Source organism: Triturus cristatus, chromosome 2_1 (assembly GCF_964204655.1).
Source record: "Triturus cristatus chromosome 2_1, aTriCri1.1, whole genome shotgun sequence".
Lineage (NCBI taxonomy): Eukaryota > Metazoa > Chordata > Amphibia > Caudata > Salamandridae > Triturus > Triturus cristatus.
In genome coordinates this window covers 92374950-92387543 of record NC_140581.1, presented here as the reverse complement: position 1 = coordinate 92387543, position 12594 = coordinate 92374950, and the positions used below count along the sequence as shown (strand labels likewise).

General features: G+C 43.3%; 1 protein-coding gene across 2 annotated transcripts in view; it reads right to left on the bottom strand.

The window, feature by feature from the left end:
- Nucleotides 1-625: 625 nt before the first annotated feature.
- The window catches only part of LOC146863815 (mitochondrial amidoxime-reducing component 1-like), a 35572-nt gene continuing 23603 nt past the window's right edge, over nucleotides 626-12594 (bottom strand). For both annotated transcript variants that reach the window (XM_085628153.1, XM_085628159.1), the window contains exon 2: nucleotides 626-2148. In XM_085628153.1, coding sequence (XP_085484279.1) covers nucleotides 912-1919 — 1008 coding nt within the window. In that variant the 5' untranslated portion in view covers nucleotides 1920-2148 and the 3' untranslated portion in view covers nucleotides 626-911. The remainder of the gene's footprint in view (nucleotides 2149-12594) is intronic.

Genomic DNA, 12594 nt, shown 5'->3' with positions numbered 1-12594 from the left:
CGGTCATCCCTGCTGCCAGCCTTTTACTTTAAAACGCTGCTAGGCCTCACGGGTGGCACATAAATACACAATTTGAAGAAAGAAGGAAAAAAATATGATTAAATAAAAGAAATTGGAAACTGAAAGAGTTAAAAACATCTGGAGAAAACAGATAAATTTAAGGGGTATGGAAAAACTAGAAAAAGGACACGTAAAGATATAAATGTGCATAGATGTGTACCTGTATGTATGTGAATATATATATATATATATATATATATATACACACACATATATACACACACACACAGACAAACATATGTATGTGTATAATACAAGAGAAGTATATAGAGGGGGTGGGAAATAAGCTCCCTCCATGAATAAAAATCTGAATGAAGTAACAGGAACATCTACGGTTAAAAAAGCGACAATATCGTTTTAATCCGATATACCTAATGCTATATTTTTCTAAACAAATGAACAATACAGCATTCTGAAATTAATTACTCCATTATTACCCCCCCAACCACGAGATTAATAATAAAGCAATTATTGAGTCATGAAATATATAACATAAAACCGGACACACGAAGGTTAGTTAGAATATAGCAAAACAAACTTAAAATATGCAATGAGATGCCCACAATTTCTTTCATTATCAAAGTTTATGAAAGTATTTATTCAAGAAACAATGTCCTGCTCAAGCAAGACTTTAGCAAAAAGTGGTTGATTACTACAAATCATTACAAAGTTTTAGACCACGCTTCAGGACCATAGTCAGTAGTTGTTATACATGGATAATTGCTTCCTTCAAAATAAGGTCACGGTCACATTTCAGTCATATTTCAGTGACATCTGCTTATAAATCTACGTCAAGATTAGAAGGCGCTTGTGAGAATCCAATCACGCTCTACGCTTGGGGAGATCTTCTGTTATTGGACCATTTTGAACACTGGGTCACCAACATGAAGCACTCCTGTTTTATCAACACCAAAATACTGTCCAAACAGTGGAGACGATTTGTATAGTGGTTTCTCAGAGGGATCACACATCCGGTAAGTCTTCAGTGTGTCCAGGGGCTCTTTACGATCCAAGATTCCGGTGTCCGGGTCCACGGTGGTGAGGATGCACCTTGAGCAGGCCATTATTCTCTTCAGCTCCACGCTGCCGATGAGGACTTGATCCCATGAATCCTCCTGAAAGGCATTGCAATTCGAAACTACAATGCAAGGTCTGAAATTGTGTATGGACACTTTTTTATCCAGCTTTGTGTTCAGATCTTCAAGAGAGGTCTCCGAGAGAAGCATGACTGGGCTGGCGTCCGGATACGCTACCTTGTCAGTGGATCGGAAAACATCAGCAGTGTCTTTTGAGGACCTCGGTGTCATGTTGAGCTCAAACTGGACCAAACGATACGGTTCACTGCTCTTCAGGAAGGTGGTGATCCAGTCACCAACTTCATCCCCGCAGTCTCTGCCCTGGATGTCTTTGCCAAAGACCCGGCAATCTTTTACTGGATTCGATTTAGACAGCTTGAGTGGAACATGTACATCTTCTTTGTCAGGGGCATGGAGCACCAAGTGGCCTTTTTCTTCGGAGATAGATATAAAGACCATGCGAGGCTCCTGTCGAGCAGTGACCATGTGCCCATCTTCTTTTACCACGAGCCAGTGTCGATCCCGGAGTGCTCCATTCTTCAGTCCCAGCGGCGTGCAGTCTGCTTCTGAGACAGAAACGCCTTTGCAGGACTTGATGGGGTAAATCAAGAGCTGCGAGACTACGCCAACCTGTTCCAGCTTGCCTCTCCCTCTTGCGCCGTTCGCTCTCTTCCACAGCCACGCAGCAGCAATGGAAGTTCCCAGCCCGGCTGCGCACAGCCAAGCCACGCGATGCTGAGACAGATGCTGAAGGCCAGCCTGAAGAGTGGCAGAAATACCCATGGCTTGTAGTCTGAGGCCTAAATTGCAATTAAAAAATGAGCTGTATTAGGCCTGGATCTACTAAGTATTAAAGCTGGGACGTAGAATCAAATATTGCTTGGTTCTTTGTCCTCTTCTCTGTTGAACTGCAGTGGTTGAATTACAGTTAGCATCAGGCAGGTTAGACCCTGTTACAAGACGTCTGTTCTCAGTTCAGATGAATAGTTCAGTCGTGAGTGCTGGGCTGGACCTGTTAATTATTAAAAAGGAGATTTCAATATAGCACTTTGCTAGACATCTATCAAAACAGACATTAAATGTAATGTATTTAGACAGCGGTTTGCTTGTATATATTAAAAAACACATTTATTGAAATACTTGCAAATCTACCCATTTCTGAGCAGTTCCTTTGTTCACAGTTATGGGAAATGGGTGATGGAGAGACAAAGCGAGTCGCTAAAGATTTCACAAATAACTGAGTAAACCAGGATTTCTGCCTACCTGTGTCACACTCTACAACTTATCTGCTAGACCACATCTCCTAATGAAAGGTGGTTCTCAGTAGTTATAATAAATTACTGCAAAGGCAAAAAGTCTGGGACTCCGAGCCCTTACTCAGCTTCCACTGTGAGCAAATATTCCATTTTATTCCAACAAAATTCAATTTGTCAGCATTCAACAAACCTATTTTAAAATGCATCTGACTGCATTCCACATTTTGATATGCAGCTCATCCAATTCCAAAACACAGACATTGAGAGCAAACCTTTTACCTTAAAATGATCTTGTGTAGGTTATGAAGAAATGTAGGATTCAGATTAGAACTTCATATTGGATGCAAGAACATGATTTACAATGACCACACATTCCATCTGCACCAGGAGCTTGACTGAGTATGCCCTCAAAAGTAACTCTCCTTGGAACTATCAGCTCTTCTCCTCAGCCGGTAACCAGCAGGCTTCCGTCATACTCAGCAGCATTAACAAGTATCCCGAATCAGGATTTTAACTGTTCCTTTTTCTAATTATCATGTTTTTCCTCTTGGGTATACCCCTTTATGAATTATATATGTGGAAACCGGAAATACAGAATGCCCATTTATTCACGCCATTATACACTGCAATGCCATACTGAAGGGTGCTTGAATATGTTCATGTGGTTTAGTATGAATCAGAATTCTCAGGTTGTTTCAATAATGGACAAGGTTTCACGGAAGCAGCGAAGTTCACTTCTCCTTTATGCTTTTCAAACAAAGAGCAAAGTTCTAAAGAATGTAAGTAAGTGGAAGGGTGGCAAGGCATTTTCTGACGATTGTTTCTTCTGAAGGGTTCAACAATAATCAGATATGTTATGTAAACTAAGAACATGACATGACAGAGTAACTTTGTACAAAGGCTCAGGATAGAGGCTCTACAGAACAGTTATCACCTTCCTTTGCTGAAGGCGGTACATTTCGCCTTCTTTTGGTGGGCGGGTCAGCCTGCCTGTCAGCGCCAATGAGAATAGCAGACACTGCTACTTTACTGAACAGGGGTTCTGTTGTTCAGACGAGGTATGGGGGTGTGAACCTCTTTAAAACTTGAATTAGGCACCTTCTTTAGTGCCAAGATTAGTTTAGTTATCCAAAGAAATGAGCGTGGAATTGTAAATACTGATATAAACAAAGACATACTTTACTAATATGTTACAGTATAATATGTGATATCTAATAGGCTTGATTGTTATCCAAAACACATCTCCCTCCAATAGTGCTCAGTGGGTTGCGGGTTGGTTGCAATTCAATTGGGTCTCTGTATCGGGTTGGCACATTGACAAAGTCCTTAGGTGGCAGGGGGTCGAGCAAACCTATTCTCGGACCGTATTCTGAAAGATATCTAGTAAACGCATAGTTGTCTTGGGAACACACATTTCTGTGAAACTTTGACTCAGGAAACATTTTAAATCCTGTGGATGCATGGGGGGGAATACAAATTCAAGGAAGGATCAACCTTCTAGACCGAAGGCATATAGCGCTGCTCATTCATACTTTTATGAGAACTCCTAATCACTTAGAATTATAAGAAGCGTGCTCATGAACACTCAGTGACCACTGAGACAAACCTTGTCATGCAGCTAGATACATCATTTACCAAGTGAGAAATGTCCTGGTTACCTATAGGTAATCTTCATTACTCTGAGTTCTACCTCTTCCCAGTCCTTCCTGAATGAGAAAAGGTTTCTCCTGGCAGACACAGTTTAGCTTATAAGCAAATAAGCACGGGTGGCTCCTCCTCTAAGCCACCCTTGTGTAAAAAGGGAAACAAAACGTTACGTTATCATTTTCTTCTTCTGTAAGGAGCCAGCCAGGTTGGGGCAGGGCTGGGAAGGTCAGAGTCTGGAAGAGGGAGAAGGACTGGTTGCTGCTTCACCTTAAGCGCGCATGCCGGTTTGGCCGGCTGTCTTGGGCCCGCCAAACCATCATGCGCACTTTGCATGTTCTCCACGGGCTGTATTGTACAGCCTGTGACGAGAACATGCACAGCCTCCCAGTCCCCATCCGAGTGCGATGCTTCTATAAGGCAGCGTCGGGATTGGCTAGGGGAGTCTGGGAGCCTGGGTGCTTCCTATTCCTCTGTCGTAGGAGAGGCCGTGGCTGGCAATGACAAGGTAAGTCTCCCCCCACCACCGTTCCCTACCAGCCGCCACTGCAAGTAAGCTTAAAGCTATACATATGGCTCATTTCTTCTTCTAGTGCTATTAAGGGGGTAGACCCATAAAACATTCCTAGTATATATCAAGCTGATAAACCTTTTTCTCTTTGTTGTCTCATACCCTGGGTAAGTGCAGAAAGGCAACCTTGGATTGAGATGAGGAAGACCCGAGCTCAGAGTAATCAAGATTATCAGTAAGTAACTGGATCATTACTTCCTCGACGGTCTTACTTGTCCCAGTTTATATTGAATGAAAGAATATCCAAACAGTGATGCACAACCAGAAAAAAGAACATACAACATATATACTGCAGTCACACCATGTACTGCAGTCACACCATGATTTAAGGAGCATTTTTCATTCAAAACTAAATTGAGATCTAGTTCATAAAAGCTTGCAGAAACACCACCCGTGATCTGGAGACTGTAATATACCACAAACGTATATGGGGTTGCCCACGTTTATGTGTTTTGTAAAGCGCATAGCTGCCCAAGGGCTACACAGCCCTGCGGAACAGGAGAGAGCGGTTACCATAGACTCAACCTGGAAACAACCATGTCTTCAGTTTTTTTCTGAAGGCAATCTCATCCGTGAGACGTCTTTGTTCTATAGGCATGGAGTTCCAGAGTTTTAGCACCAAGTGCGTGAATGATCTTCCTCCCCATCTGGACCGCCTAATCCTGGTGGTTTTGGCAAGGCGATCTGAAGAAGATCTTAGGGCTCTTTCCGGTGTGTATGGTATGATCAGTGCCCTGAATAGAGCTGGCCCTTTGCCATTCAAGGCCCTGTGGGCATAGTGCTTTGAATTTGACCCTGGCCTGGACCGGCAGCCAGTGGAGTATTTTCAGAGCCTCTTTCGCCGATTCATGCCTGGGTATGCTTCTGAGTACCCTGGCTGCTGCATTTTGTACCACCTGCAGTCTATGCAACAAGTATTTGTGTGACCCCAGGAAAAGAGTTCCCATAGTCTAGGCACGAGACCACCAGTGACTATATCACTGTTCTCCGGGTCTCCTCTGGAATGAGGTCTAGGATTTTACAGAGCATCCGTAGTATGCCAAAACAGGTGGTGGACGGTTTCCTGGTTTGAGTTTCCATGGTGAGATTGTGGTCCATCCACATTCCTAAGTTCTTTATGTTGTTTTTATGAACTGGTGGACATTCCAATTCTTTTGGCCAGTCAATGGTGACTCGTGGTGGAAGATTATTCCCTAGGAACATGAGTTCAGTTTTGTCACCATTTAGTTTTAGTTTACAGCTTGTCATCCAACTAGCTACCCTTTCCATGCAAGGAGACACTAGGTTGTGTTTCGAGTTGGGGCCCTCTGCCACTGAGACTACCAATTGGGTGTCATCAGCATACGATACGATTGACAACCCAAATTCCTGGACGATCCCGGCCAGAGGTTGCATATACAGATTGAACAGCGTAGGGCTGAGGGCGGAGCCCTGTGGCACTCCGCACACAACCTCAAGAATATCCGAGTAGTGTCCGCATTTTGTGGTCTGAAAGGATCTGCCCTTCAGGAATGACACTATCCACCTTAGCGCTCTGTCTTGTATACCTGCTTTCTCTACTCTAAGAATGAGTATTTTGTGAGCCACCATATCAAAGGCTGCACTTAGGTCGAGCAACAGGATGGCAGCAGTTCCTCCTTGATCAAGGATTCCCTTAAGTTCCTCTGTGACCAGTAGTAAGGCAGATTCGGTGCTATGTGCTGGTCCGAAACCCATGTGGATCTGGTGAAGCACCTCATTCTCCTAGGAACTGGGACAGAGTGTGGTCGATATATTTTTCAGCAATCTTTCCTAAGATGGGTAAGAGTGAAATGGGACAGAAGATACCTAGGTCTGTTGGGTCTAAGTGTGGCTTTTTTAGCAATGGTCGGACTATGGCGGGTTTCTAGGTTTTCGGCACTTTCCCTTGCGTGAGGGATAGAGTGAGTAACTCTGTGGCAGTTGTTAGTATAGTGTCTCCACCCTGTAACAAAATATGTGGGGGTATCGGATCTTTAGGGGAGCCTGATTTGATGCCTTGTAGGATCTTAATCATGGTGTCTTTTTTTAATCGCTGGAAATTCCTTTAATATGGGTCTCGCTGTGTGCCCTATGGAAGCCTTGGTGCCTTGAGGGCCTCGATTATCTCTACTCCCTCATGGAGTGGTAGATGTTTTCAACCTGGTCTTTAAAAAAGACTGCAAGTTCATTGCATCTCTAATTAGATAAAGATTGTGGAGAGGCATCAGGTTCAATTGACGTGAGGTATTTAACCACCTTGAAAAGTTCTCTGGAAGAGTGGGTGGCCGAGTTTATTTTTTCCTGGACATATCTAGCTTGGGCTATTTTGATTTCATCGTGGTAGTGTCTAATCAGTTTCTCATCTTTCATATTGTTCCTTTATGGCGGTATCATATGTAACAGCTCAGCAGACATCTCTCATGGTTGCTCCCTTTAACATTACCCAGGAATCACCTATGCCCCTGGTACATCTTACTTGTACTTTTGAGAGCAAAGATAAACCCTCAAAGGCCAAAATCGTCTGCTTGAGCCACCTACTCAAAGCTGATGAAGAGGTGCATAATCCTTGCTCTGCCAAGCCAAAAGTGATAAACAGTGTCACCATCTTTCTAAAGGAGCACTCCTAAATAGGGCATTCATAAATCATGAATGCCCTATGGACATCAAGCATATGTTAAACCACTCCTCAAGAAACAAATAAATGTGTAACCACTGGTAACACCAAATCTTCTGAGACGTAGACTGGAGAAGGAACCTTGGGCAAAAAAGGTGGGACTCTCAGGATTACCTTATTGGCAAAAGAAAAAGAAAAGGTTTTATATTCTCCTATTCTTCTACCAGAACAGATATCGGTCAAACAAGTACCATAAAGCCAGAAATTTTAAATCTGCAGAATCCAAAGGCCTCGACATCCCTGGTTCCCCATACTTGTTTGTTTATCTGTCGGCCCACAAGGGCTACTTTCTCTCAAACACTCCCCTCTCAAGTTCCCAATCTCGAGCACAGCAACTTTGCTTTGTTCAGGAGAGGACCAAAGTGAAGACGAGCCAGTTGAACCACTGTCAATTTCTTGAAAATCCTATTTGCCCTGTACCTCCCTTCGAATTTGGACTCACCACACTCTGACCAGTGGCATGTGTCATAATTACATTGGCACGGGGAAGGAGAAACACAACCTTTGTTCAGAGATTCTGGACAAAGCCACCACTGAAGGTCTTGTGAAATCGGAGATTGAACAGGTATCATGAAATTGTAATCCTGTGAAACTAGAATCCAATTCCTTTACAGATGATTTTCTAAAGGATAAAGATGCAGCTGTGCCTATGGAACAATTGTCACCTTTAGAGTCATGCTGCCTTGAACAACCAACCACTTCTAGGCTGGGACTTGCGGCTTGGCCAAAAGCACCCTCACATGAGCCACAGATTCACCTTTCTAAGTTCTGGAAGAAACATCTTCCCCAACAATGTGTAGAACAAAGAGCCTATGAACTGGAGAGTCTGGGAAGGAATCGGATTGAATTTCTCTCTCCATAGAAGGCTTGGAAGCTCATTACACCAGAGCAAAGGCTTATTTCACTGCGCTGGTGCACATTGTGCCAGTTCTGGACATTTGCCAGGCAGCTCAGTGGACGTCCCTCCACACCTTCATGAAGTACTATTGCCTGGACAGCCAGTCTATCAGAAGAACAAGTTACCTGCCTTTGGTAACGCCTTTTCTAGTAGAGCCTCTAACTGCTGATTCCCCACCGACTCATCTTCCTCCCCATTCTGTGGAATGGTCTCATACAATCCATTATTAAGATTCCAAATCTGAAGGTCTGCACACTGCCATTATTCTGATTTCAATGGCTTTGCATCAACCGGAGCAGATAGATATCAGAAAACAAGTGAGTGGAGGTAGAGCTTATATGGGGGCCCCCAATGTCACATCCGGGGAAGGACTGATCAGACATGGAGCTGTATGTCACCAGCTGGCATGTAAGAAAATAGGTAGCAAAAGTTTCCAGATCCAGTCTGGCGCCTTGAAAATTTTACAAGGTGGGGAGTCTATGGTTAGATAAGAGTTTCTAACAGAAAAGGCGTTACCAAAAATAAGTAACTTGTTCTCTTTGCCCAGCAACCTCCGAATTCTCTCCAAAATTGCTCTTCTATGGAAGTGGATTCCGAAGTAATGGTGTTTGACAGAAAATAAATTGTTCTGGGACAGTATAAATCTATAAGCAACCCCCCTGTAAAAATCCACGGCCTACATTTCAGGAACCATCTGTTCCCAAGTCTTTGCAAACATGTCAGATAGTCAAGCTTTTGGGAGCTGGGTGTATTGGCTGGTGGAGAAGGCTGGAACCAGATATTGCTGTCTAAGTAGCCCCAGGCAATAAACCCAGCCCGAAAGAGCTTGCAGTAGGGCAAACAGCTCTCTTAGAGGCAAAAACTGTGCGGCTAAAGGATGATCATAACAGTTTTTATTATTCATACTGAACTCTTCACTAGTTCCCCAGCTGGTGGCCAAACAGATTTGCTCCAAGAGATGGACTAGGGTCATATGTGATCATTTGTGCTGTGTGAGCCCTTGCCCAAAAACATGTTTTTCCCAAGGAGGGAACTCATCCTAATTTGTTTCCCCAAGCATAGGATATGAGAGTTCTCTTGAGCCATCCCTACAGTCATTATTCATAGTGGGAAATCCTACTCGCACCACAACTGTCAGCACCTGAACACAATACTGCTAAGACCGTGATATGCCTGGATTACTTGTAGCATCAGACTCAAGGTTAAAAGTTGTATTAGACAAATATTCCCACAGCACTGTCAACATTGGTGGACGGAGCTCCTCTAATGACTGTCAGAAAGCCATAAAGAGCCAACAGATGCATGTGTGGCAGTGTTGACAACAAGGCTGGTTCAAAAACAACCACAACCAAATTCCGGTTCCACATTCCAGCTCCATTCTGCTTTTCACAGGAGAAGAACTTCACTAGTCGCCAGTGTGATGATGGAGCTTGATCAAAAAAGTTCAGATGTGAGGGCAGATCTGCATTCTGCAGAACTCAGGTGCAATACATCAATACTACAGAAGAAAACAAATCGCCCCCTTTAATCACTTCCGGATTCAATGCATATCTGATAGATAGTCATTTAAAGATGGAGCACATCTATCTTTCTATTACAGAAAGATAGTCTAGCAGCACTATCTTAAAGACATGTATTTCTCAGCCCTCATCGTCTCACTGGAGAGTCTTCCAGTTTATCTGGAAAGGACAGGTCCACAAGCTACACAGCTATTGCTGGATCGCTGATGCGATGTTCAGGGCTAAATTCTTCCCCATAATCCAGGTCTTTCGCTGTCCAAGGTAAGGGTAGCTGTTTCTAGAATCCACAATGTCATCACACACTGGAATAAGTGGTAGGCAATTGCCCTCGAGAAACTTCTACCTTCTCAGGAGGAAGAAGCCAAAAGGCATAAACTCCTTGCTGATGAAGCCTTCAGAGGGTTGGCGATAACCAGGAGTCGGGAATCTAGGTCAGGGAATACCGGTATCGAAGAGTCAGTATCAGCAAGTGGACAGAATGAGGAAACAAGCAATGGAACACAGCATTGTTGTGAAGCACCCTCCAACCAGATTGAGGCCTTTAAATAGTAAAAAAACACATAAGGGAAAGGACATCGAACAGCACATGACAGAATCTTATAAGGAATACTAACTCAACACAAAGTCCTGTGGACAGCCTCACACATTCATCCTTTCTTTACATGGTACCTCTTGTGTTCCTTAAATACAAATAACATCAAGAAAGCAATCAATACACCAATGACACTCTACTTTAAAATTTCCAGGAACATTTATCCACCCATTTCCTGCCTCAAGCTACTCCAGGATTGGACGATCAGTTCTCGTCTAAAGCTCCACCAACCACAGGTCCAAGCCTGATTATTCAACAAAAATCTGAACAGCTTCATCCCACAGCTGATAGCAAGCTCTCCTTAACACCGTCGTTTGCTTCAAAGACCACATAGTCAAGTAAAAGAAACATGCATGGTTTAAGTATGGTATTAGCTCGCCCTCCTATAAAGAGTAAAACTCTTCCTTTTACAAACCAGTTACAGAAGAAGACTGCCTCTGATTCACTCACCTGGATGAAGACACCTCCCAAATACACCCTACATGCTGCCACAGGTAAAAACACACAACCTCAAAAAGAAGCAATTTGATTGGCTCCTCCTCCAAGCCTGCATCTTCTACAGATCCCCTGATTACTTAAAAACCCATCATAATGGCACTACAACTGACCTGGCAAAAAAAACTATTGATCTCAGATGGGCAGTGAGTGCCATACCAGATGCAAGAATATTGCCAGACTGGAGACACAAATTGTTCAAGATAGAAAAACCCAAAAGGCAGCTTTTTGTTTATAGTCCCAGGATATGAAACAGCATCCACACTGCCACCAAAAATGGTCCAACCCTCCTGCAATTCAGTCTCTTCAAAGAATTACTATACCAACCCCCAATAGGCAAGAACACACCTTTTACATGCCTCTCTGTATATTATATCCCTGGTCTCTCACCCCTGTTCAGCACTCCTTTGCTTTGTAGCTAAGCTAATCCATCCGCATTCATGTTTGCACAAATGTGGAGGCCATTTCAATGGAAATTGTGCTGTCTGTAAAGGACAGTGCACTACCATACCATGTGTTAGTGATATATTTGCAACAGTGTGCTCCAAAATGCACCACCAGCTACACCCCGCACACTTACTGCTCTCCTGCTGAATGGGCGAAGCTCATTTACTACATTTGGATTTTTCACAATCTCTATGTCATCAGTGATGCAACATTGGTGGTAACACCCCCAATCTGAAAATTGTTCCAGCACTAGAGCTAGTAGGAAGATATAGGTTTCTAATGGGTAGAAGGAAACTATAATTGTGGTAGGTATATAGTAGTAAAGTTGTATCATTATATAAAACAATCCATAAAAAAAAGTGTGTTCAGTTTGGACAATGCTGGACTGAAAAGAAATGTGCAGCAGAAGTCTTCTTGCTGTAGCAGGTGAAGGTAACTGTGGATAGGAAAGGGTGCATTAAGGAGCACACATGAGAGGGAAGCTTCTACACTTACTGTCTATTAATGATCACACAGGGTCCAAGGTTCACTCTGTAATAAATGTCGCGTATTGCTCACACTGGCAGATTGTCAAAGGATGGGGTGGTGCTACTCCAAACACCCTCCCCCACCCCGGTGAACTACACTGCCGCTAAGTCAGAAAGGGATATGTGGGACCCATCCCTGGTGCCAAAGAGCTCACCTCTCGTGCTCCCAGTGTCTGAGATCCAGAAGATTAGATCAACAGCACGCGCCTGAACAACTAATAAACCCATTATTGATAACAGTAATAACATTATTATACTGCATTTAGCACCACAGTATGTGCCATTTCTAAGCACTGTCCAGGGGTTACACATTATGCAGTGTAAGATTACTTAATTCACCAACTTCTAAAGGGTTAAAGGCCTAGTGGCCTTGGCAGGATTCGAATATTCAAGTCATAGCAGATATCAACAAGGAGAGTTTACTTCACTGGTCATCTACCCAGCCAGATGTGTTTTAGCCAGAGGAGACAATGTGAAACATGATTAAAACATCTTCTGAGGAAAGGTTATGACATGTGAACAGGATGGCATTTGTTTCATAGTGCCAGAACCCTGTGATACTGAATTGCTAGCAGCTTCATTATATCAAACTATACCATCGGAAACAGATGAATCTTCAAACAGTTCTTCAACTGGGCAAGATTGGGAATCAAATGTGGTTCAACAGGAAGCCAATTCCTGTATTTCAAACCGCACGATTACATGGTTCATAGAACTCACACCCAATTGTTGCCAAATTAAAAAGAAAAAAAACTTATACCAGCGAACAAGTTGGCCCGCAGTTGACAAATGTCTGGTTGGTACGTACAATTTTACTGAATTAGTCCTTCGAAC